Source organism: Silene latifolia, chromosome 1, assembly GCF_048544455.1.
Source record: "Silene latifolia isolate original U9 population chromosome 1, ASM4854445v1, whole genome shotgun sequence".
Classification (NCBI taxonomy): Eukaryota; Viridiplantae; Streptophyta; class Magnoliopsida; order Caryophyllales; family Caryophyllaceae; genus Silene; species Silene latifolia.
Genome location: NC_133526.1, coordinates 21,541,504 through 21,565,687, shown reverse-complemented (window position 1 = coordinate 21,565,687; position 24,184 = coordinate 21,541,504). Strand labels below are relative to the sequence as shown.

The following is a 24,184-nucleotide window of genomic DNA, read 5'->3' as shown; positions in this document are numbered from 1 at the left end:
GTGAAGGGTCGAAGGTGTGGGGCCATTTGTGGAAGCTTCGGGTACCACCAAAAGTAAAGAGTTTTGTCTGGAGGGCTTTTAAAGGAGCATTACTGAGTGCGATGAACATTCAGAGACGGGTAAATGAAGCGGACCCGACTTGTTTCCGGTGTCAGGGACAGATAGAGAGTGATGCTCATGCTCTAGTCTGGTGCCCTCACGCACAGGTAGTTTGGGAAAGGGCGAGAATAGAGGTTAGTGAAGTTTGGGATCGTCTTTTGAACCTGCCCGACGTAATTGACTCCATCATCAATAGAGAGGAGGAACAGAGCAAGCTTGCAATGGTCATGTGGGCCATATGGGGGCAGAGAAACAGGGAGCTGCATGGGGGAGAGGAGTGGGACGCTGGTCGTGTGTTCGAATCTGCGTGGGGATATTGGCGGGTGTGGAACGATGCATAAGGAATAGGAATGAAGCAGCGGAGGAGTAGCGGGCTAGAGGTAGTACAATGGAAACCTCCTCGGGCAGGTTTCAGTAAGATTAACATTGACGCAGCGGTCTTAGGGCCAATGGGGTGCGGCTTGGGCATGATAATTCGTGATCACAATGGCACCGTGGAGTGGGCAGGAGTGCAGCAGACGAGAGAAAGATGGGATGCGGGTATCGCTGAAGCAAAAGCTATGGAATTTGGTTTAAGAACGGCTGTCCAGATGGGGCTTGCAAACATAATCGTGGAATCGGATTGCATGGTGCTAGTGAGCATGTTGAAGTCGAAAAGTTTACCTTTGAATTACTTGGGTAATGTGGGACGGTCGGTTCTAAGTCTAGCTTCTTGTTTTAATGTTGTTGAATTTAGTTTTGTCAAAAGAGATGGGAATAGAGCGGCTCAGTGTCTAGCCCATCTCCTCCCGCTGACCTACTCTACCAGAATGTGGGTCGGGATGGTGCCGGACATTGTCTCGGATGTAGTTCTCACCGATTGCTATTTGGTTACCAACAATGAATAAATAAAATGGCACGTTTTCATTTCAAAAAAAAAAAAAAAAATCAGCAGAAACTACAATTTCAGATTACAGTACTTCAGAAGGATAAAATTTCATCTCATCATTATTACAAAGATTACAAGTGTATGTACAACGGACTCTCCTACAGTCCGACCCAATATAAGCTTACAAATCAACAAGGCTAACACAAAACCACACAGGACTTCTCAAAGTTTTCTTTTTTCTCATGCAATGGATTCTATCTGGATCCTGCGACTCAATATACGTGTTGTTCAGCGGAAAATAAATATAAGCAGCCTAAGCGTATTCTGGATTGAGTGCTAAAGCTTCTTGGTAGATCATCTCTTTCATTTGTTCTTCTCCCAAGGCTTGTTGCTCAAACTCGAATGAGAATGGCTCTGTGCAAGTAGGCTCATCAGCTATGTCATGTAGCCTTGCCAAGTATGGGTGTGCTAGTGCTTCTTCAACTGCCAAAAAAACATAAACATCAATTTACTCTTGCGAAACAAAACATAAGCAAGGTTTGAGAGCTCAATTACAACAATTAATGAATCGGTCTTATAGTAAAGAAATTCAATTTTACAACATCATCTAATTTAACATAGAGAAGTCGGAAGTAATTACCACTAATTCTTTTGGTGGGATCAAATGTGAGCATCTTCTCAACAAGATCAATTGCCAAGGGATGAACATGTGAGAATAGTTGGCCTAATGCCTGGCGAGGTTGTGGTGGAAGTTGACGGATATATCTTCTTGCATCTTCATTGTGAAGAAATTGAAGATCCGATTCTGTGGGTGTCCCAAGCAGCTGAGGAATGACGACAGGGCAATAGCATTAGTTTGTAACTAAACTAGACCGCGATTACACCAATTATTTGACTTTTAAGGAAAGTGGATGAGAAATAAGTCAAGTTGACAATCACTAATGCCACCCATATTAAATATATTTGAACCAGTCAAGTCGATTCTATTTATTAATGCATTATGTTCATTTGTTAAGTGCCTCACCTCTGTCAAAAGACGCATTTGGTTAACATGGTCCTTGCCAGGAAAGAGAGGTGTTCGGTTCATTAGCTCCATATATATACACCCAACAGACCAAACGTCAATTTTGGCAGTGTAATCAGAAGAGTTGAGCAAAAGCTCAGGTGCCCTGTACCATCTGGTAACGACATATTCAGTCATGTGCTCGTTTTCTGCAGTTGGACGTGCTAGTCCAAAGTCACAAATCTTCAGGTCACAATTTGCATTTATCAGCAAATTGCTTGGTTTCAAATCTCGGTGGATGACATTTGCTGAATGAATGTACTTCAGCCCTCGAAGAAGCTGGTATAGGAAGTACTGCAAGTATACAAAGAAAATTGTGGTGTTTATTAGGCATTATAATGTTATATTATTGGAGGACAGATAATACTCGCATACAACAAGAAACATTACTCTAATAGTTGTAGATATTCTCGTGTATGACGGATAGACAGAGAAGCAGGTGAAACATAATAAAGATTTCTGATAGCCTAGAAGCACAACTAATGGCGCGATCTCATGATTTACACACTGAAATACATATGTATGTACAAAGGGAGACATGTCCATAATTACTCAAAAATACTGTTTTTGAATGAATCATAACGACCACCACATTCAGAATTTCGTAAGCCAACTGTTGCTTCACATCATTGAAAGGTTAACATAATTTTTACACTATCCACGATATATTAAATCTAAAGCGTACCAAATATTTGGTTCCACTGAAAATGGAGAACTGATACCCACATTGGTCACATATCAAGCTAATAGTCCCCAAAAAATTCAAGCTAACATTGAACATTTGAGCTGTTCTGGAACTTTAAAAAGTTAACTGAACGAGAGAAATAAGATGTCAACTGACATATGAAAAACCATCATGCAACATTTATAGTGCATTCACCTGACAGTGTTCCTCTGATAAATTCTGATTGGATCTAATAATCTGATGAAGGTCAGTGTCCATAAGCTCAGTCGCAATATACACATCTGTGAATTCTCTCCGGAGAGTTGGAGGAACGACATCTCTCAGCGCTATCACCTGATTAACAAGGAGTAATCACAAGTTCAGATCATTTTTTTATCAGATTTCATATATACTTCACTTGCAGGTTTATAGTGATCTTGGATAGTTGAGTTGCTAGTAAAAGTAACTACATAACAAAAGAAGCAATTTGCCTACATTTTCATGATCAAAATGGCGAAGAATTTTGATCTCACGAAGAGTACGCTTGGCATCCATGTAATTATCAAAAGCATTAGCAATCTTCTTCATCGCAACCATCTCATTCGTCTCCGTGTTCAACACCGAGCTACACAATCCAAACAAAACACCTCAAACCTCAAATATTTATAAATCACTAATTTTAAACAAAGCAAACTTATTACAAGTCACAATCTTGGTTCACCTAATTTTGGAATCAGCTACGTGTTCCAAACCCATACCTTGGGTTTGTTTTGAGTTTTTTGTAGTTTGATACCCATACCTCAAACCCTTGAGGCATGAGTTTCCCATACGAGGGGTACCATCCACAGGTATCAAATTCATTATTGGAAAAAAATCGTATAGTTTAACAGGAAAAAGTTCAACCTTCGAAAAAATTTGTAAAACGCCCAAATTTTCTGCCATCTTTCAAAGTCCATTTCATGAGTTAAATTTTTGCTTGATTTCCCTAGTTTTGGTTTTAAATATTTTTAATACATTTTTTTTTATAGAGAGCATTAGCTACAATTTAATAAAAACCTGAAGTTTTTGAATTTTTTTTTTTTTGGAGGAAAATGTTTTTGAAAATTTTATTTTATACATGAATGAGATTCTATGAATCTATCAATGACGTTTTTATAAGCATTATTTTACTTTTCTTTTATAAGCATTATTTGATTCCTGACACATCTCGACAATGAACCAAACACTTGCTATTAGGAATCAATTTCCAACCCAATACGAGTGGTAAACTCCCCTAAATACTCTTACGATTTTAATGACAAAACCATTTATTTCATCCACTGCTAGAAAAATCATTTTATAATGAAAAAACCACATTTTTAGTTGGGCATATTGACTTACTAGAGCACCTACATTAATCTACAACATTTCATTTGAACAAAAGAAAATCCAACTATTTCTTTTTTTTTTTGGTGGAATGTAAGCCATTATATTAATCTATCAAACACCATACAACCATAATCCATATTTTACCCTGACATTACAATTTTAAGTCACCTAAGTATCAAAACATAAAGAAGGAAGACTAGAGGGACATGATCCACACATGGTGCTTCCTCCTAAATCATCAGGCAATTGGGCATTCATTCTACAAAGAACCATGTATCTTATCCTTTTCATAACCATCTTAACAGTAATGATAGCTTGTTGAAATCAACACTCATTTCGAATGGGCCATAACTGATAGCACAGAGCTGCCATAGAGGGAGCTACAGCTCTTAACCGGTTGCTATGAGTTAGTGGTTGTTCACTTATTCCTACTGGATAAATGATTTGGATGCAACTTTAACCGGTTATCTGGAAACAGCCTCACTAGGTTGTGAACACATATAACTCGATAACACCGTAATATGAAATTGATGATGTATTGTTAGAACATAAAAGTAAGAGTAAAAAAAAGAAAGGAACATACCAAACAATACCATAAGCGCCACGGCCAATGGGCATGATGGGAGGGCGATACTTGGAAGTAACCTCAAACATGTTACCAAAGATGTTGTATTGGATGAACTGACCACCATTTGTATACGTTGCTGGAAACTCTGGGAATGCTCCATTTCCCGTTGTATTTTGTGCCACCGCAGCCATCTCTCAGTTTTGATATGATCAATTCACTAGACTTTTTCCGACGGAACCTAATTATTGATCGACTAACAATGAGTGGATTATTTGGTAATGGTAAACTGTTATACTCAAATTCAAATCATTGTTAATACATATTTTCCTATAATTCTTGCTGCTATTATTGTCTTTTATTTTTCATTATCTTTCAGGGTATTGACTATCAACAACTCAATAATAAGTACTCTCTCCGTCCCAGTCATTTGTTTAGCTTTGGTTTTCGCACAAGGACCAAAGAAAGGGGAGGGGAGCCAATTATTGGATGACAAGTGAACCAAATTGAATGTGGAGGTTCAAATTGCCGATCAAAGCATTTCCAAAATAAAAAGGTAAACAATTGACTGACAAATGACTGCCGACAAATGACTAGGATGGAAGGAGTAGCAAATAACAAGAGATTAAATAGTAAAGTTAACTAAATAATCAATAGAAAACATAGCAGTAAAAACAGAAATGAAGCTAATTAAGTAAGTAGGGGGGAATTAGGGTTTGGAAAAATAAACAAGTATTCGATCCAATTTACTAAACACACTAAAAAAGTAACAATCGAAGAATAATAAGCAATTACTTACCAAGGATATCAAATCAATTGCACAAGTTCTTGCTTCACAATCTCCGTCTTAAAGTTAAAACCGTCTTAAGTAAGAGCTAGTGAATGAATAGAAGAAGATGAGAAATGGGGAAAATTGTAAAGGGAGTTGGGGGAGAGAGGACACAAGAAGTCAACCGTATATGAAGTACTCCGTAAGTGGGAGGAAAGGCGCGGGATATTTAATGGGCGGGCGGGTTTTGAAGTGGGGTACTCTCATCTAACGCTCTAAATTCAAGCCGCCGGTCTAATCTACGTCCAATCTTCATTTCTCTTATTTTACTACTCTCGAGTCTCGACTTAGCTTCTTTTGAATGGTCTTCTTCGACGTCTGCCAGGAATGATTGTGGTGAATAAATTTAATTTTTATTTAAGACATCATTCTCGTTTTAAATTTACGGATTAAATATTATATTATTTATATATATAAGATAAATTATATTGCTTTTTTTTTTTGATGCATTTTTATGTGCAAAAGTGATACGTACTGGACTCATCTTTAAGATTGAGACAGATGGTATCAGTATCATATTACTTGTGTTTTAAGATGCTTTCCCCTATGCATTCTTAATTCTTATTTAATCTTCTTATTTATAGTGATACGACGTTGATCCGTCTTAAATTTAAAATGAATAGTGTCAGTATCAACCACGTGTGTGTATATAACACAAATATATTATTTTTCTCTACATTCTTATACATATACATAACGGGTACACACTCCGTACTTGATTAATTTTAATTTTTAAAACTTAAGACGGATAGAGTATCGTCTTAAAGAAGATTTACGGTAAATTTAATGTGTTCATAATTCAGCTTCGTGTAGGACAAGTTAAACACTTAAACTTGAGTCAATGCTGTGGGAAGTCAAGGTCACATCACTACTCACATGACACGTTTTATAACTCGACTTGGAACTTGGAAGTGGGGTGCCTCTTTCCTAGTAGTCCAGTATAGGGATGGCAATGGGTAGAGTTTGGGTAGGGTCCGCCTAGACTCGGACCCGACCCGAGATTTTCCCTTTCTGGACCCGTCACCCAGGCACATGCATGGTCTAAAATTGAGGACCATATCCTGGACCGCATGGGTAAGGGTAGAGTCTGCAGTCTACCATGGTCCAATTTCAAACCACTTTAAAGAACAAAATTAACAATTATAGGGTCTATGATATTAAAAAAAAAATCCATACTACTTTAACATTATGAGTTTATTAATCTGTCGTTAATGGTGGTTGTCGGTCACGGCTATTAGAGATGTGGTTCGGTCGCGTATCGTCTTTGTGGTGATGGTTTTCTTGTGTCAGTGGTGTAGTGGTGGTATTGTCAGAAGAGTTTGGTTGAGTTTTATCACTTTATGGGATGAGGGAAGAGAAAGAGACTTCAGTTGGGTTTTACTGATCTCACAAGTATGAATTGAGAAAAGTTGTAATTTTGATTTTTTTTTTCTTTAATAAAGGGTCTAAGGGTCGAGTATGGGTCTCATAACTTAGACCCGGGGACAAAAATATTTTCTTAAGACCCATACCCGACCCATACCCATTGGGTCTGAAAAAATGAGACCCATACCCGACCCATTAGGGTCCGACCCTCAGGGTTTGGGTCGGGTCCCCGACCCACTGCCATCCCTAGTCCAGTACCTTTAAAATTAGAATAGAAAATATATAACTTTGGTGAAAGAAAATTTTATAGATTTATGACTTTTTGCTTATTTTGAGTGGTTTTTGGAAGGAATTTTGAATTATGATTAATATAACAAAATAGTAACGGAACTGAGCGGCTGAACATAACTGAACTTAACAGAACTGAAATGGAGTGAAATTAAGTTGAGATGAACAAAGGCTTACAAGTACAACTTACAAATGACAATTTAAAAGTTAACTAGTTTTAAATTTACTCCGTATTATTTGTTTAAATAACCTTGTAGTGATTTAACGATAAGTTACGTATAAATAAACTAAAATGACAGATTCTACCGCGTTGCACTGGCAAGGAGATTATCCGAGCACGGCCAACAATCAAAGATCAAAGTGTACTTGACAGCTGCACCACAATGACCCATTTCAAGACCAAGAGCTCAATCCCGCGCATACAACCGGACTATTCAACTATGTTTGGCTCCAATTCTACAATGACTCAGTTTGTGAGTTCGGGGCGGGTCTAAGCGAGGCATGGGCTGCCTAGACGGCACAAATCCAGGCTACGCAGTTCTTGGTCACTTTCAATTAAATATAGTTCACAGAAAGAATATCATTTGACAGTGTTACACAATTGCAGTATTGCACCCATACAAGTTAACCAAATATTCATTCGAAGACCGTTTCCGTAATTGACAACAGATAATTGTACAAATAACAACATCAGCAGAAACAACATAAGACACTACATTTTCCCTAGTTTCATTCTTAGCAATCCAGAACTCGTACATTAATTATAGGGATGATCTACACAAATTCTGGTCCTGTATTACTTGTTAACTCACCTGATGTCAGTTCATTTGATTCAACTTATTTACAGGAACTTCAATAAATAAATAAAATAAATTACTGCTAGTAATCAGTCAGATTAACGGATGTCACAAGCCACAAGTGCGGTATCATGGAGAATGGATGACAAGTTTTACTGCCACTAACCGGATGCCTGCATTCTGTTGATAATCATACTGATCCAAAGAGATGAATGCATCAATTAAAGTACCAGGCACGAACAAGCTCTCGAGCTCGCCAGGATCGAACTTACTGAATATAAGTTTTTGTTCAGCACCCGAAGAAGCTTCTTTTTGGAAAATCTCAGAACCATATCTTGCAACATCCGCTGTTACAACGGTAGGTATGCTGCAAAAAAAAAAAAAAAACCATGGATTGATTAAATTTTTAAAGGATCTTGCAAGCTAAGCTCCGACATGGTTGGAAGGATAATAAAGGACAAATTAGTAATTTTGTGGCTGCACGATTTATTTATTTTTGTGATCTTTGTGTTGCTAACAAGGGATAAATTGGCGGACATCCAACCTTCCCTTTACCTCCCAATTAGTGGGAGCCCATGAGGCACTGGGATGATGACTTTATCAGCTATATTGGCTGATATGTCCTCGAGATTAATATAGTACGGAATTATACTGCACCAATATCACTTTTGACCTGTAATTGATCTCAGGAGTAGTTCTCTTGTGGATAAAAATGGACACTGACGAGGCAATAACTGCGCCAGACATGACAGAATTTATGACGCATTCAAGAAAATTTGATTTTTTCTCTGTTTCCCGATGCTGACCTGTGAAATGAAGCAGGGTGCAATTGACTCTTAATCGCTGCTCAAATGCACAGGTACCTAGAACTAGGTGATTTAAGGATTTGAAGACATGAGAAACTATATAAGGTTACAGCTGCGAAAATCAAATGGCAAAGAGCAAGGTGAAAAAACTTACTGGAGACGCACAGTAGGGGAATTCCAGTAACCATTCTTTCTGCTCACCAAAGGCCTCCACTCAGATGTGCTATCAGAATCCACGAACAAGCTCTGTGCACGACTATCACATGCATCTAGAACCTGAGATAAACTGGGAGGAGCATCTACCACGAAACTAAGTCTACGGCGCCCAGCTTGATCGACGAACTTAGTACTGATTCCAAAACGCACTTTCAGATGAGTACAATGGAGCTTTAGCATAGAAGAATTGTGCAATAGTTGAATCCTTCGACTTCCCCAGTAAATAGGTATCCATGATGCGGCAATGGAAGAAATAGATACATTATCAGGAGCCAGAAACTCAGATAAACTATTTGAGCTTTCAGATATCATCATAGAGTGAGAGGTATCTAAAGCTTCAGAAGTAGGCCTTTCCTCCACGACATTGTCAGGTTGGATAGCATCAGACATTATCTCCTCGGAAAGTCGTGTCAAGTCGAAAGACTCTATTACATGCCTGGAAGGTTCAGCAAAACTCAGAATTTGGACTCCCAAGGCTTGATTTTCATTGCTTTCAGGGGTGCGGCCAGCATTAGGAGTGTAGTTCGTCTCCACTGGTAAAACCCTCCCACCACTTCGTGTTCTTCTAGATGTACTACTTGGAGATACCCAACTGTCATTCATTAGAACTTCGGGGAGGCTTGACTCCTGCACAAACAAAGAGGCTAGGTATTTTCAGAGAATAATTTCATTTCATTTTTTCCGGGAAGGCGGAGAAGCATACCTAATTTGACAATGAGCCAAGTAACCCCTAGAGGAATCGCATGTTGAATAGCAAACAAGCCATAAGTTAAATTGAAGCTTCAATATAGGTCATTTAAGTTAAATATCCAATGAGATTATCATGACTCAGATGAGTAATCTAATACTACTAATTGGCAATTCATGCAAACCAACAAGGCAACCTAGAATTAGAAAATTTTGTCAATAGATGCGGGTATTAGTCATGTTGGTCCTTCATTCCTTACAGCTCTATGAAATCTAAATACTAACACACCATGTTCTGTGTCCATCATAAGCTCAAACCAAACAGAATGACATTCAAACAAATGGGTCAAAAGACAACATAACTTGGTTTGAAAAGTTTTACATGCTGCGTGAAAATTCAAAGTAAACATTGAACACCGTTTCCCCAAGAAAATTAAAAACCAGCTTACAAAGAATCAGCAACACAGCTCTATAAAAATATTCTACCATACAAGATAACAAGTACAATAAACCAAGTAAAGATAAGTTACCAAGAAAAGCACTGTTGCACAATACTTGAGAACTTCAAGATTCATGCGTACATCATCTAAGCTCCTGAAATCATTTGGGAACAGTAAACAGTCATAATTCGTAACATATATTGAGCTGAATTATTGAACACAACAGAGTAGCTTGATTTGAAAATCTCTGTCTGTGTTACTCCGACTCTCCGACACGGTGTCGTGTCTGACACGTGTCGGAGTGTCGGACACGGCTATTTTGGGTGAATTTTCCTATGTTGTGGTCTAAATTGAAGTGTCAAAGTGTCGTGTCGTGTCGTGTCGGACACGCGACACGGCTGTTAAGTGACGTGTCGGAGTAACATAGATCTATGTTCACTAACGAGATCACATAACTGAATCCTATGCATTCCATAGTTTCCATTGTCTGTCATATAATAGAAGGACATAGTTTTCGTTAGTGAACATAGATTTTCAAATGTGGTCTAGTCACGGTAGTATATCTGAAAACTACTGACCAATAGAAACAAATGCATAGGATTCAGATATACTACAGGGACTAGATCTAGTGACCGCATTTATTAGCTCAACCTTCATAAATACACAACAGTATCTAGCCTAGATCAAGATATTCATTTGTAAAATATGATGAAATCAAACATCACAGCATGCTTTTTTTTTCCCCTATAAAGAAGATAAATAACAAATGTATAGAACCTTGCAACCTCCACAATTGAGGCCTAGTAAGAGGGTAAATAGCTTCACTTATGACCAATATGAACATGACTTTGGAGAAGTACTCTACTTTAAGCCACGGAACGACATTGCGAAATTCACCAAGTCATTAATAATTGCTTGTAGACCTTCAAAACAGAATGGGAAACAGTAACAGTGGGATTCAGAAAGAGTATATTACCTGTGTGTTTGCTGACCAAGACCGAAGTATGTGGCAAGAGTGGCCATCTGAAAAGCACCACCAAACAATATTGATCAGATCACAGAAACCAGCACTTTACAAACCTTACCTAAAAAAACCAGTTAGAAAATATCCAGATATCCACAAATCAATTTCGAGGAAATGACCCAGAACAGAAGTAAGAAATACGATGTAGTACAAATACATATCAAGTTAAACCTTTAATATCAAATTCACAATCAACCTCTATGAAAAGGGGAAAAATGTGTCCTACCCATAGGAAAGCATATTATTTCTTCTAGTTTCGACCTCTATTATAATGTAACCATCAAAATCAATTCAGCCATTGAAAATCATTGCAACCTCCTCCCATTTGGTTGATAACTGCTTTGGATACATAAGTCAATCTGTGATTCAACTCAATCAAACATGATGTAGCATAAGCCACTGTCAAGAGAAGCAGCTTTTTATAAACCAAAATACCTTTACCAAATATCCAGAAGATTCAAAATATCTGTCAAACAGCACAACATCACGCCTTTTCAAAATGAAGATTGCTTCGAGAATAGAATCAAAAGACTGTTACTTCATATCATCAACCATAACAAAATTACCCCAGTGCCTCAATAACTCCCACAAATCGGGGTAAGAGGAGTTACATCACTTACATGTATGTAGTCTTACCCTTGAGGAGGCTGTTTCCGAATGACCCAAATTGAAAATTGCACCAAGAATAACATCAAAGACGGACACTTCCATTGCACAACGAAACAAAATTCTTCTTTCTTTCAAACGGAATTCTCAACAACGACTAATCTAGCTGACATCTACCGAATACTAGACAACCACCATTGAAGAATGAAGAACAAAGTTAAAAATTATATATTTCAAAAATCCAAGTCTTTTCATAATCATAGTAAACCATAATTAAGTGAGATAATAATGTAGAAAACAACCTTCATATTACCAGCACGGCGACCAAACCTCTCCGTCAACAACGCCAACGAATCAATAACCCCTTTCGGCTCCGGTGGCGGCCGATTAACCTCCGCAAACGCTTCCCTAATCCTAAAACAATCAAACCTCAATATATTATGCCCCGCCCAAATCCTCCCTACATCATTAAAAAGACACAAACTTTCTCATCAAAATCAACATCAACAACTCAACAGCCACATCAAATCAGCTCAAAATCAATAAATCCAAATAATTAGGGTTTATAGTTTATACCATTAAGAAGGTCGAAGATTTTGTCGGCAACGTCGGCGAAGGAAGGGGCGGAGGACACAGAAGCGCGTGAGATACCGTTACAGCGTTCCGATTTGGGGGTAATTAGTGAGGGATCTCTAGGGCGAATTAAAGTGGAGTAATTGTCGAGTTCGATTAGCTTTTGAGGGCAAACGAGAATTACGCCGAATTCAAGGAGTGCAAAACCTTGTCCTTGTTTGAATGGGATTGTCGTTTCGACGTCGAAGAAGGCGATTTCTGACCTTTGTTCCGCCATTAATGAAGGTCGTTTGAGTTTTGAGTTTAGTTTGTTGGGGTTGAGGAATTGAGGTTGTTAATAAGGCGCCAAAGGAGGAAATGGATTTGTATGTGTGACTTGTGAGTTGTGAGGTTGCTTAGTTATTTGGGTTACCCTTTTTGTCAAGTTAGTTTTCCTTCCTTCTTCTCCTTCGTGCTTCTAAAGAGCGTATCTTGTAAAACCGTTGTTTACGAGTTTGTAACCTTGTTTATCTATGGGGAATAGTTGAGAACAAATTGATATTTAAGGTTTGTACAAGTCAGTTGCTCAAATAAGTTAAAATCGTAATATTAGTATACTCCGTGTGTTTTAAGGTATTATAAAGTTGTTATATTTGAAAAGTTGTAGTTCTACAAAACTCGTCACAACGACATTACAAATGGGCTTTTGATCGTTCGACTTATTATTCATATATACGTTTTGATTCTCTTCTACGGAGTACTGTATTTATTACAGTAGATATTTAGATTAAGACGTCCTTAACTCCTTTGTAAATTAGGGTAGATATTGATTATGAAATGAAAGCTGCGTGCTAGATCTTCCTCAGCTTTTGTAGTCATCCATCATACGTCGTACCAAGTTACCACCAAGGCATTAGTTCGAACTTCGAATAATGGTTCCCCTACGACACTTGTGCCTTTTAGTTACGTAGTACATCATACAAGCAACTTATTATGTATGATACGATGACCCAAAGTCATTAATTGGTTTCGATTGGACTTTCTTGTACCCAATTCGATCGAACTTGTCCTTGATGATAACGCGATCTGAACTGTAACCGGTCCAAACCCTCATTGACCCGACACAACATGCACTAGAGATGACTCGACCTCCGTGCTCTTACTCTTCAAAATCTCACAACTCCCCCTCTGAAATTTCGGATGTCCAAAGTCATTTGAATCGGATATTGAATATTGATTATTTTAAGATTTCCGGATACGGATACCCGATCCGCGCTCTCCGTAGTCAAAATCTCGCACTCTCTCTGATTATACATCCTAAATCTTTCAATTGATCAATAAAAACACATTTTTTGAACATAATTAACCTAAATACCTTAATTTCTTATCTGGGTACTTTAATCTCTTTCAGGTAACATCTTCTAATTGTTAATTTGTGATGATTCAATCTCATTTACAGCATTATGTAATTGTATGTTGTATCTGATCATACAAAATGTTGAAACATTATGCCCCAAAGATTCAAAATTGTTACTTTAATAGACAATTTACTTGTTTAATTAGTAGTAACAGTAGTAATATTAGCCATGAATCCCATGATTGTTCTACTTCTTCATCAAATGATTATATGAAAAAACTTACATTTAGAATTCTTAGTAGCAAAACCCCTGAAGCAGCATTGAGTTATTTTGATTCAGTTAAGTCTCAAATTAATGTAATGAAGAATCGATACGCGCATTCGGCGATTCTTCATGTGTTAAGTAAGGCTAAATGGTACTTGCAGGCAAGGTATTTGTTGAAATGTCTCATCCAGGACCTTCTATTGAATTGCCCGTCTCGTCGTGTTTGTGTTATTGTGTTTAGGGATTTGAGTAGGGTGGAGGGGGTGGATGGAGGTAAGTTTGATCGTAATGTGTTTGGGATTTTGATGATTGCATTGTGTGAGTTGGGTCTTGTGGATGAGGCTGTTTGGGTGTATAGAAAAATTGGGGGGTTGCCGTCTACGCAGGCTTGTAATGCACTTCTTAATGGGTTAGTTAAGTTGGGTAGGATTGGTTTTGTTTGGGAGATGTATGAGGAGATGGTTGTTCGGGGATTGGTACCTAGTGTTCATACTTATGGTACGTTAATAGGTGCTTGTCGTAGTGACATTTTGAAGTCTCGGAAGTTGTTTGACGAGATGGTCCGAAAGGGCCTCAAGCCCACGGTTGTTATATTCACGAGTTTGATGCGTGGTTTGTGCAACGAGAGTAATATGTCAGAGGCAGAGGATTTGGTTAAAGCAATGAAAGAGTCTGGTGTGGCTCCCAACTTATACACTTACAATATTTTGATGGATGGGTATTGCAAAATGACCAACCTAAGGCGCGCTTTAGAGTTGTTTAGGGAAATGCTAGGTCATAACTTGGATCCCAATGTGGTTACGTTTGGGATCTTAGTTGATGGTTTTTGTAAAGACGGTAAAATGGATGCTGCAAGGGCCCTCTTTCCTTGTATGATGAAGGTTGGTGCTCCTCCCAATGTATTTGTGTATAATAGTTTGATTGATGGACAATGTAAAGCTGGAAATATCTCTGAAGCTCAAGCTTTGTTTGCCGAAATGGGAAAAGTTGATGTTCTTCCTGATGTGTTCACTTATAGTATACTTGTGAAGCGTCTATCTGAAGTAGGGAGAGTCACAGAATCAGATGAGCTACTGTCAAATATGAGAAATGTTGGGATTCCTGCAAATTGTGTGACGTACAACTCACTAATAGACGGTCACTGCAAACAAGGGAACATGGAGAAAGCTCTGGAATTATGTTCACTAATGATTGAGAAGGGCATAAAACCAAATGCTCTCACCTTTTCTCCACTTATACATGAATACTGCAGAGAGGGGAATATGCAGGCTGCAATAGGAATATATCGGGAAATGATAATAAAAGGGATTTTTCCTGATGTTGTCACCTACACAAGTTTGATAAATGGTTATTTCAAGAATTGGGACACAAATACTGCTCTACTGATATACAGAGAAATGGAGGAGGCTGGGGTTCACCCTAATGCGTTCACAATTTCTTGTCTTATTGATGGGTTATGCAAAAATGGGCGTGTCAATGATGCGTTCAAACGTTTTCTCCAACTTACTAGTTCGGCAAGTTTGGAAGGGATTAAAAATCAGTTTGATGCTAACAAAGTTCCTGTGAATCATGTTGCATATACAGCCCTTATACAAGGTCTGTGCAAGGAAGGGAGGATATTTAAAGCCAGTAAGTTTTTCTCAGATATGAGAGCTCATGGTTTACGAGCTGATCAACTAACCTACATAATCATTATATTCGCCCATGCTCGAGCGCATCATGTTATTAATCTGCTGATGCTCCAGGCAGATATGTTCAAGCTAGGGTTCTTGCCAGACGAAGTCATATACCCCTTCCTATGTAAGGCATACCAAAAAATTGGGGCTGTTAAATCGGCTTCGAAGTGCTTAGAGGAGCTACCCAGTTCGGGGATTGGGAAGCCACAGGAGATACGAGGCCTGTTTTTGTAACAAGCAAACTGGCTTTCGAGAATGATATAAATTAGTAACGGTTTTGCTGATGAAACACGTGAATACTGAATACTTCAGATTGGGATGTCATGCTTTAAAATCTCTAGTTTTCTGAACCTTACCTGGTAAGACCTATTGCTCCTTGTTGATTTTGATGTGATTACTGGGTTACAACTACAGGTTTCTTACGTCATCCTGCAGCTGCTATATAGTTCAATATTGTATGCATGAGGTTGCTTACATCCGACCCTACTACCCCCGCAATTTGTGGGAGCCCTTGAGGCACTGGGGTAATGTTGTTGTTGCTGTTATTGTCTGCATGAGGTTCAGTACAGATAGAATTGAGTTTATTATCATCAACTACATTACTCAAACTCATTTAGAAGTGTTCAACACACCACCTGTCGCACTTTAGATATATAAGATAAATCTACGTGTTTCTGGCTTAAGTGTCATAAACATGCCCATTTGTTGAGTGTCGGGCACAAGTATGCTAGAAAGTATGAAGAGTTGGAACAACGTAGATTATGTAATGACACACTAAACTAGATTTACTTCTATTTATCAAGTGGCATTCATTTGATGCAATCTCGATTATCGACGCAATTATTATTTATGGGTTATGTGGATACTGCCGCTTTGTACTGTTTACACGGGATAAGGCTGCTTACCTCCAGCCCCCTTATACGCCTCATTCAGATTATGCTGTTAAATTATCAATTGAAAAATTATGATGGGTTTCTCTCCTCCCCGTCTCATTCAGGTATGATGTAGTTTAGTTTTTTATTCCTGTAGCTATGGCCCTTCTGACTCGTCTAATAAAGGCTGATTCTTTGGTACATCTGGTAACCTTTGTAGAATATCATTGGACGTGCAGTGCAGGAGCAATAGCAGAATCCTTAACAAGCAGAAGATCACAGCAGAGCGGAGCAGACAGCTGGAGTTTGTTAGAGGTTGTTAGTAGTTTGTTAGTAGTTTGTTAGAAGATTGTAGAAGAAGCTGAGCATTCTGATGCTAGTCTATATATAGCATCCTGTAAATGTAAATCATTCATTCGATCAATACAAAATTTCCTTCAACAATCCTCTCTGCCCTCATTTGTTTTCTCCCTCTAAACAACATGATCTCGGGTCTGCAAACTTATCTTCAAGTTAGTTTTGTTTTGGCAGTTGTGTTTTTTCATCTAACTCTGAAGTTATGTTTGTCTAATATCAGGTCTGGTTCATGTTACCTAGGATGCATAAGTCTTTTATAGTTTTGCGTCACTGGAAGTATACCATTTACGTTACTGTGTCAGTAACTCAGTATGCACCTACAATTTCTTTCTTTTGTTTCTTTACAGGCCTTTGTGGGACTATTATTTTATGAAATCTTAGCTGTGGAAGACTTGGGACTTGGGAGGCCAATTTCGGCAAGGTATATCTCCAACTTTTCATGAAATTTAGCACTCTAGCAGAATGGGGCTTATGAGGAATGCCAGTTCTCATCAATGAAGTACTCGACTCAAATGTAAGCTTAAGCTTCTCTCAGGCTTTCTCGGCCATATTATTTTCCAGATTTTATAAGTGAAAATCTTCTGCTGTGGTCCTGCGGACTCATGCTCATCTATGTTTATCTCCAAGGTTTGTGACCAAGAACCCTCTATGGAAGAGGTTTGTTGATTGCATACCGTGTCCACAAAATGGACTTGAACTCCTTGCTGAAAACAATACTTAAAAGACTTGATTCTTTGGGCGTGCTTTTGGATCGATTTTATTTAAGCACATGAAAGTAGGCTAGGGGAACCCACATTCATTCTCCAATACTACAGCAAACATATCTCAACAGATGGAGTCCTTGAACTATCAGCAAGGACAAATGGAGTATTTAGTCTGCTGGACTTTGTTTTGATACTGTTATGTTCACAAATGATGAGTAAAGCAGGTCCTAGAATACTCGGGCAGAAGTTGGTATTAATTTGGAGCTTGATGAAACTATATCGCCAGCAGCTGGGATTGCGTATTTCAAAAAGTGGATTAGTTCGTACAGGTGTTGCTGTCTGTGGCTTACAGCCTCGTGTGTGATGTGAGACTTTAATCAACATAAATGCCAGGCAGCTTTGTGCAGATATGAGATCTGTGTTTATGTTTCCTGATATCAGTTTACATCAGTTCACTTCAGGATACAAGTGAGAACCGGAGTTCGTAACTGGAGACCCTCATGGCCATTATCTGTTGTGAATAGTGATGCACAAGATTCCTGCACAACTATTATCGGAAACAGAGAAGATTTTTTTAATTTTCTTTTTTATACTCCGGCAAGTGTTATTGAAAATCTGACTGTTGCTACCCTGATAAATTGATTTACTGTCATCGCTTCTGTTTTATTGTAGCCTTTTTTTTTTTTCTTTCATCATATTTACGTCATCACAGTTATCAAATTAGACTCTGTCGTACATCGGCCTTCTAATTAGACTGTATCGTGTAGTCGTACACGTATAATGGTCTTACAAAAGAGTTACTCCGTATTATTATGTTATTGGTGGTCACCTTAATTTACTCATCACTGTCTTTACTTTAAGACACGTAAAAGGCGAGAAATTATATTGCGCCGGCTATAAATCAAATGTGTTGTAACAAACCAATCGGGAAATTAAAATTGCCTCTCCGTTTAAAGTAAAAACTCTTAGCAATTAATGACATGTAGTGCGACGATTGCAAAAAAAAAAAAAAAAAAAAAAAAAAAAAAAAAAGTTTACGTACCGTCTCGCAACTTTTTTTATTTTGTTCCTCATAGTCAGAAAAAAAAAAGTAATATTATGTGGTCTCATAATCTGCTCTGCTTGGTTCAAATTGATTAATTAGGCACGCACTCACCTCTTGTGTCTTCTATAATCATACGTTTAGACTAACTTATCAAACCAAATAAAGAAAATGGAAGACGATGGGTGAGTTCGATATCGAGGAATTGTTTCACTCAAGTACTCCGTATCTATTATGAATAGGCAAACCGGCGTGATGAACTAAAATTACGGTTTGATCGTCACACCACGAATCACAATCAAAATGTAATATACGGAGTATTTGACAAACATAATCAACCGTAAATTTGTGATCATACAAGATTTGTTAACTTATGACATAATAAAAAGAAATTGGTTTAAAGTTGCAAAAACGAGCAATCTGGTTATAACTTAAAAGGCTAACCGATTAACGAAAACTAAATAAAAATCTTAATTTTTTTGTTTTGAGAAACCATGGTATAACATGCACCAACTATGTACCTCCATAGTGGCTCCATATGTAAATTACGACGAGCAAAAGACCAACCAATATACTCGAAAAAATTACTACAAGACGATCACTTTCAAGTTTCAACCAACTATCCAACCATAAAATGCTCGTCAAAAGTTGTTTGATTCGGTTTTTATCGTTTTCTTTTTTCCATACCGACATACCGTAGTCCGTAGTTATCCATGACGTAGATAAAACATCTTTTTCGACGCAAAAAATGAGAAGGCATAAACGGTTATAGCAGCACTACCTATTTTCTTTTTCCATTAATTTGAGTTGAATAAAGACAAAGAGAGCAATCGATGAATGAGGACATGAAAATGGTCCTTTTACCAAACTTTATCCTATGATGGATTTAGATTCATGCATTCTGAGCTCATAGAAAGAAAATGACTCACAAATGATGTGTATACCATAATAATAACAGAACGTTGTAATCTTATTGTTCAAGTTGGTATCAATAAATCTCCCTTAAAACGGCAATATCGTATTATAGTACAGAAACAACGTATTCATGATTAATTGGTTAGTTATTGTTGTGACCCATGGCCATGAATTTCATGACATTACCACTTTGAAATTAAATGGGTTGTCTATCTTTAATAAGTCGAGTTTAATGGTGGACTGAGAGGGTTAGTAGAGCATTTACTCCCGTTAAATGATGAAAACTTTGAAATTTTTAGTTAATAGTTTTAACCTTTTTTTAAGTTTCTCTTATACTATTATTCATTCGCTGTCTCTAATAGAGAGGGGGCAGAGGATGCCTACTATGTTGCCTTTCCATCATCTTCCCATAGTCCTTGATAATGTAAGATGACATCATTCTCTTGAAGTCATCGTGTGACATCACTTAGGCGATGTCACTAGTGTAGTCTGCCCGAATTGTATCATATAGAGTGATTCCAATCGGAAAGTGGTTGTCCCGTACTCCCGTAGGAAGCCGGTCACTAAGCCTCGTGGCACTCGACCTCAACCGCACAGACCAATGTAAGACATCCGACCTTACGGATAGCCCGGAAAGTAAGTCTTACCATCAACAGTGACAACTAACTAATTCGTCAAATATTAAATCAAATGTAATCAAAATCAAATCGAAACAAAATTAATTAATGAGAACGATATCAATCGACGAAAAAAACAAGATGATCAAATAGTTGACACATCCTATTATAGTAATTCAATCACCATCTCACCTTCCAAATTCCAATTGCAATAATTCTTTACATGAAATAATTAACATTATAATATTATTAGTTTTTTTTTTTTTTTTTTCAAGTTGCTATGATTTTCTTTGCTTCTATTCCTGCTACATGCATCAGCATCTCTACCTATATTTTTCTTCAATAATTCCAAACATGCTCCAAACCCGCCGGTCCACCAGAAGTCGACGGGTCATGAGTATAATCAAACGGTGTCCGACCCATGTCGTAATTATCATTGCTTAAACCAGAATTATCCATAAATGCACCGAAATTAACTGTCTCTGTTTTTATACTCTGTTTGGTCTCTGTTCCATGATTTTCAAGAATAGCCCTTAGAAGATTTTGGTCTGACATTGTATAACTTGACTGAAAATAAGAATTACCATCACCAATTCTAGCGTAACCATTGATATCGCAATTCGCTGGAATCGAGTGGAATTGGTTGCTGACAAACCCATCAAATGAGGTATCCATGGGCATGTTGTTGGAGAAGCAGGGCACGTGAGATGCACAATTTTTAGTAGTCGTAGTCGTGGTCGTAGTATAAGGTGATGACTCCGTCAATGGCGGTAAATTTCCGAAAGGATTAAACTCATTGTTGTATGATTCCGGTCTAATTAACTTCGGAAAAGGGATTTTCTCTCCTGCTGCATTCTTTAGAAATACCCTACATATCACCCATTCATTCTGCACGGCGCAATAAGAAATTAATTAAATCGACTCAAATTGACTTGCTACCTCCGTAAGCAACCGTAAACTATTCACTGGGACAGAGAGAGTATTTGATACGAGTATTAAACTGAAATTTTCTCTACATACACAAATTTTAAAATAAACTTAATGAACACAATTTGGAATGACGAAATCACACTAAACGGACTCGACTAATAATGACCGAACCGGTTTATAACCCGAAAAAACCATTTATATGGTCCGTAGAAGTATATTTAAAAACGGAAACAATGCAAAACAGAGGAAAACAGAGGAAATACAGGGGAAAGGAAATTAAGCTATATGGAAAGGGAATCAGGAAATGAATGCTTACTTTTGTATTAGATTGGAGGTATTGCGGTGAACATCGACCTTCAAGCCGATATTCATGCATAACCCAATTGGAATTCTCGCCTTTCGGAGCTCGTCCTTTGTAAAACACCAATGTTTTCTTCATACCAACAAGGGCTTTTCCTCTAAAGATTTCCTTGTCTTTCCCTGTGGCTTTCCAATACCCGGCTTCGGTTGCCCTATTTGTCCGTAACCCTGTCGGGTATTTCCTGTCCCTTACACAGAAGAAATACCATTCCTTTTCTCCCATTTTCGCCCGACCTATGAACAATCGAAAATACCATAATCAAATAAAAAAAATGAACATGTTTAATCCATGAATCATAGATAAATTGTAGACTTCTTTCAAAACCTCGCACCTCAAATCGACTAACCATATGCTACTCGACTTGGTCTTGAAAGAAGTATTCAACCTATAATTTAAGTCGAGTAACATAATTACATAAATTAGTCAATTTGAGGTGCGAGGTTTTTATATGACAAATTCGAGAACGATTAAAATTTGACGTGTAGTGAAATTTTGTGTAAGAAGTTGATTACTTGGTAATTCCCAAGGCTCGCACTTGTTCAAATCGACCTCTCCAATAGCTCGTGCAATAAAATCGTTGTCGACGACCTTAGGGGTCAGGTAATGACTGATCAACTCCTCGTCGGTCGGGTGAAACCGAAATCCTGGTGGTAAATCCATTGCTTCCTGTTCTCCTCCATCAACCATTTCCATGTTCTCCATTTTTTTTATTTTTCTTAAAACCCTCAACAAAAATAAGTACTTTTTGAAAGTGCTAGTGATCTTGATGATAGATAAGGTCTTGTACACGTCGTGTATATGTAGCCTTTTCGAGTAATTTCTTCGTTCTTGTCTAAACTAAAACACCTCTTTTTAAATCATAGAATTTCCAATAAAATGCAAATTATTTCTTTTGTAGAAAAAAATAAACAAGAAAGTTTAAGAGGGTGTGTTGGAAATCATTAATGATTCTAAATGGGGTTTAGTTAAGAAAGTTGTTTAGGTAAGATCAAAGGAGAAGATGAGATGATTAAGAAGAATATGTTTGATTAAGAAGTGAGAAAGTTTTTGGGGGGATTTAAGAGATGAAAATTTTGTATAAATGGGTAGATGACTTTCCTCAATACTACTGGTCTTGAATTCTTGATTGAAAGAGACGTGGGATGGAAGGAAGCTTTGCCATTTGTGAATTGCATTTCTATTGAAAAGGGTGTGAAAGCGGTAATTGAACCCCTTCGTTCTATCAATAGTGAAATTAAAAAGTTTAATTTGTAATTAGCCTTTTAACGTTGAAACTTGAAAATGAACCGACCTGACCCGAATAACTGATCTGTACTCGACTCTCGAATTGAGGACGTGAGATTGACCCAATAACCCGAATTGACTTGATCAAAATGACCGGAGCCCAATGTTTATTGTTACATACGGTCGGTTATCCGTAAATAACGTGATAATTACTCCCCCGAAAGTGACCGGGCCTGTATTGATTCGACTTGACACGATCTTACCCGAATTCTGTGAAACCCAAATATGACCCGATGTGCACCCGACCAGATTGTCCAGTTTACCAAATCTAGCTTTTACACATAAGCATAATTAAGTATAACAGTTTTATTTAGTGTCTTTATTTTCATAGTACATCTTTCTCTCCTCCCTCCATTTTCCATCTCCAACTGACTCCAACAGACAAACATCCGTCATTTGTGCATTGTGAAGTGCGAAGCTAAAATGACTTCAAAGAAGCCATAATCCAAGTTAATTCGATCATAACTTCCTTAAATAGTGGTCGCGTCAGAATTGAAAGTCAATAGGGCGAAAAATTTTTAGTGGAGGTGAATACATAATGATATTAATAACTTTTAAAAATTTTGAAAATTTTCTACAATAGTGAAGAACAGCGCCTCTACTAGCCCTCTCCGGGTCACAACTGCCCCTAAAATGTCTCTCTTGGAAATTACTAAATTAGTACATTGTAGTACAGAGTACATATCCATTTACAAATGCTTTCAAGCTGTCAGTGTTGATATCTTTTGACAAACGACTGTTTAGCATCTAGCTAAAATTGAGGCCAAGTCACTTGATTTCACGTAATTTTGTTTTTAACCTATGGTGATATATTCATAATTAAATAAAAAAATATATGATTGATGTACTTATATGAATACAAATTATAGTCGGCACAATCATTTGTCACACCGAAAAACTCGTCGTATGGATAACATCAGTTTCGAAGCCAGAATTTGAATTTAGGGGTGAAAATCTTTAAGAACGAACGGTTAACTATGAAAGGTACACTCGAAAAAATTTCGGAAAACTTAACTAAAAATCCCAAAAATCTTGCCCTCGCCCCCTAGCTCCACCATTGGATATCATCGTATTTTTTCCTATTTCCTACCCTGCTTTTGTTTGTCTAATTATGTGATTTTAATTTGATTTATAACTCATTTTACTAATTCTCATGTTTGGTTAAACCAAGTAATTCACCTGATTCTAATTTCTAAATACCAATATATCCCTCTATAATATTACTAATATCAACCCCGTAATTTTTTAGAGGTTATATGAGTAAATTTGGTGGGGATAAGATGAAGGAGTTTCCAATTACCCAGGGGAGCTAGATAATTAAACTCCTACAAGTGTGAGTAGGAGTTGGAAACTCGGGAGTTCTGAATTCCCCCATTTTGCAATATTTTGGATAACCAAACGAGTTTCTAAAAACTCAATTCATGGAATTTAGAATTCCCATGAATTGAATGGGCAACCAAACAAGCACTTAATATTCTTTTTTCAACCTCAAAAAGTCCATTATCACTCAAATCTTAAGAGCATCTACGATGGTAAGCTACAAGGGCTTGTTGCTTAATTTGCTATG

General features: G+C 37.6%; 5 protein-coding genes across 10 annotated transcripts; 2 read left to right on the top strand and 3 right to left on the bottom strand.

The window, feature by feature from the left end:
- The first annotated feature begins 449 nt into the window (after positions 1-449).
- On the top strand, positions 450-986 carry LOC141641741 (uncharacterized). Its single transcript, XM_074450391.1, has one exon. It carries the CDS (start codon positions 450-452, stop codon positions 984-986), a length of 537 nt encoding a protein of 178 aa, XP_074306492.1.
- A 40-nt stretch (positions 987-1,026) lies between these two features.
- LOC141601158 (mitogen-activated protein kinase 3-like) lies at positions 1,027-5,616 on the bottom strand. 2 transcript variants are annotated; one of them, XM_074421430.1, is made up of 7 exons: positions 5,427-5,616; positions 4,646-4,868; positions 3,190-3,319; positions 2,911-3,048; positions 1,992-2,324; positions 1,608-1,791; positions 1,027-1,450 (listed from the first exon to the last, which is right to left on the bottom strand). In XM_074421430.1, the coding sequence occupies exons 2-7, from the start codon at positions 4,819-4,821 to the stop codon at positions 1,281-1,283; spliced, it is 1,131 nt and encodes a 376-aa protein (XP_074277531.1). In that variant the 5' UTR covers positions 4,822-4,868; positions 5,427-5,616; the 3' UTR covers positions 1,027-1,280. The 2 variants fall into 2 exon arrangements, with proteins under 2 accessions (XP_074277531.1, XP_074277533.1); XM_074421432.1 differs by having other exon boundaries at positions 4,646-4,883; positions 5,427-5,598.
- Positions 5,617-7,722: 2,106 nt separating this feature from the next.
- LOC141601150 (protein NEN1) lies at positions 7,723-12,728 on the bottom strand. The gene is made up of 6 exons (XM_074421422.1): positions 12,262-12,728; positions 11,988-12,145; positions 11,032-11,078; positions 10,146-10,209; positions 8,867-9,555; positions 7,723-8,273 (listed from the first exon to the last, which is right to left on the bottom strand). The coding sequence occupies exons 1-6, from the start codon at positions 12,533-12,535 to the stop codon at positions 8,036-8,038; spliced, it is 1,470 nt and encodes a 489-aa protein (XP_074277523.1). The 5' UTR covers positions 12,536-12,728; the 3' UTR covers positions 7,723-8,035.
- A 926-nt stretch (positions 12,729-13,654) lies between these two features.
- On the top strand, positions 13,655-18,132 carry LOC141601137 (uncharacterized). Of its 5 annotated transcripts, none has more exons than XM_074421408.1 (4): positions 13,655-15,894; positions 16,628-16,722; positions 17,112-17,278; positions 17,392-18,132. In XM_074421408.1, the coding sequence occupies exon 1, from the start codon at positions 13,733-13,735 to the stop codon at positions 15,767-15,769; it is 2,037 nt and encodes a 678-aa protein (XP_074277509.1). In that variant the 5' UTR covers positions 13,655-13,732; the 3' UTR covers positions 15,770-15,894; positions 16,628-16,722; positions 17,112-17,278; positions 17,392-18,132. The 5 variants fall into 5 exon arrangements, with proteins under 5 accessions (XP_074277509.1, XP_074277519.1, XP_074277518.1 ...); XM_074421418.1 differs by adding an exon at positions 16,469-16,532 and having other exon boundaries at positions 17,112-18,132; XM_074421417.1 differs by having other exon boundaries at positions 16,647-16,722; positions 17,112-18,132.
- Positions 18,133-20,169: 2,037 nt separating this feature from the next.
- Positions 20,170-22,412, bottom strand: LOC141601132 (NAC domain-containing protein 100-like). Its single transcript, XM_074421401.1, has 3 exons — positions 21,846-22,412; positions 21,289-21,566; positions 20,170-20,930 (listed from the first exon to the last, which is right to left on the bottom strand). Exons 1-3 carry the CDS (start codon positions 22,033-22,035, stop codon positions 20,382-20,384), a joined length of 1,017 nt encoding a protein of 338 aa, XP_074277502.1. The 5' UTR covers positions 22,036-22,412; the 3' UTR covers positions 20,170-20,381.
- Between the last annotated feature and the right edge of the window lie 1,772 nt (positions 22,413-24,184).

Bases quoted from the DNA above. Each gene is read 5' to 3' on its own strand.
- LOC141641741 (XM_074450391.1), top strand. From the start codon at position 450: ATGAAGCAGCGGAGGAGTAGCGGGCTAGAGGTAGTACAATGGAAACCT.
- LOC141601158 (XM_074421430.1), bottom strand. From the start codon at position 4,821: ATGGCTGCGGTGGCACAAAATACAACGGGAAATGGAGCATTCCCAGAG. The intron at 3,320-4,645 runs GTATGTTCCTTT...TGGATTGTGTAG, and splicing joins GGCGCTTATGGTATTGTTTG to CTCGGTGTTGAACACGGAGA. The intron at 1,792-1,991 runs GTGAGGCACTTA...GTCATTCCTCAG, and splicing joins AAATGCGTCTTTTGACAGAG to CTGCTTGGGACACCCACAGA.
- LOC141601150 (XM_074421422.1), bottom strand. From the start codon at position 12,535: ATGGCGGAACAAAGGTCAGAAATCGCCTTCTTCGACGTCGAAACGACA. The intron at 9,556-10,145 runs GTAACTTATCTT...TTGTTTGTGCAG, and splicing joins GTGCAACAGTGCTTTTCTTG to GAGTCAAGCCTCCCCGAAGT. The intron at 8,274-8,866 runs GTAAGTTTTTTC...TTTTTTTTGCAG, and splicing joins TCCCCTACTGTGCGTCTCCA to CATACCTACCGTTGTAACAG.
- LOC141601137 (XM_074421417.1), top strand. From the start codon at position 13,733: ATGTTGAAACATTATGCCCCAAAGATTCAAAATTGTTACTTTAATAGA.
- LOC141601132 (XM_074421401.1), bottom strand. From the start codon at position 22,035: ATGGAGAACATGGAAATGGTTGATGGAGGAGAACAGGAAGCAATGGAT. The intron at 21,567-21,845 runs GTAATCAACTTC...GATTGTTCATAG, and splicing joins CGAGCCTTGGGAATTACCAA to GTCGGGCGAAAATGGGAGAA. The intron at 20,931-21,288 runs GTAAGCATTCAT...TGCGCCGTGCAG, and splicing joins ACCTCCAATCTAATACAAAA to AATGAATGGGTGATATGTAG.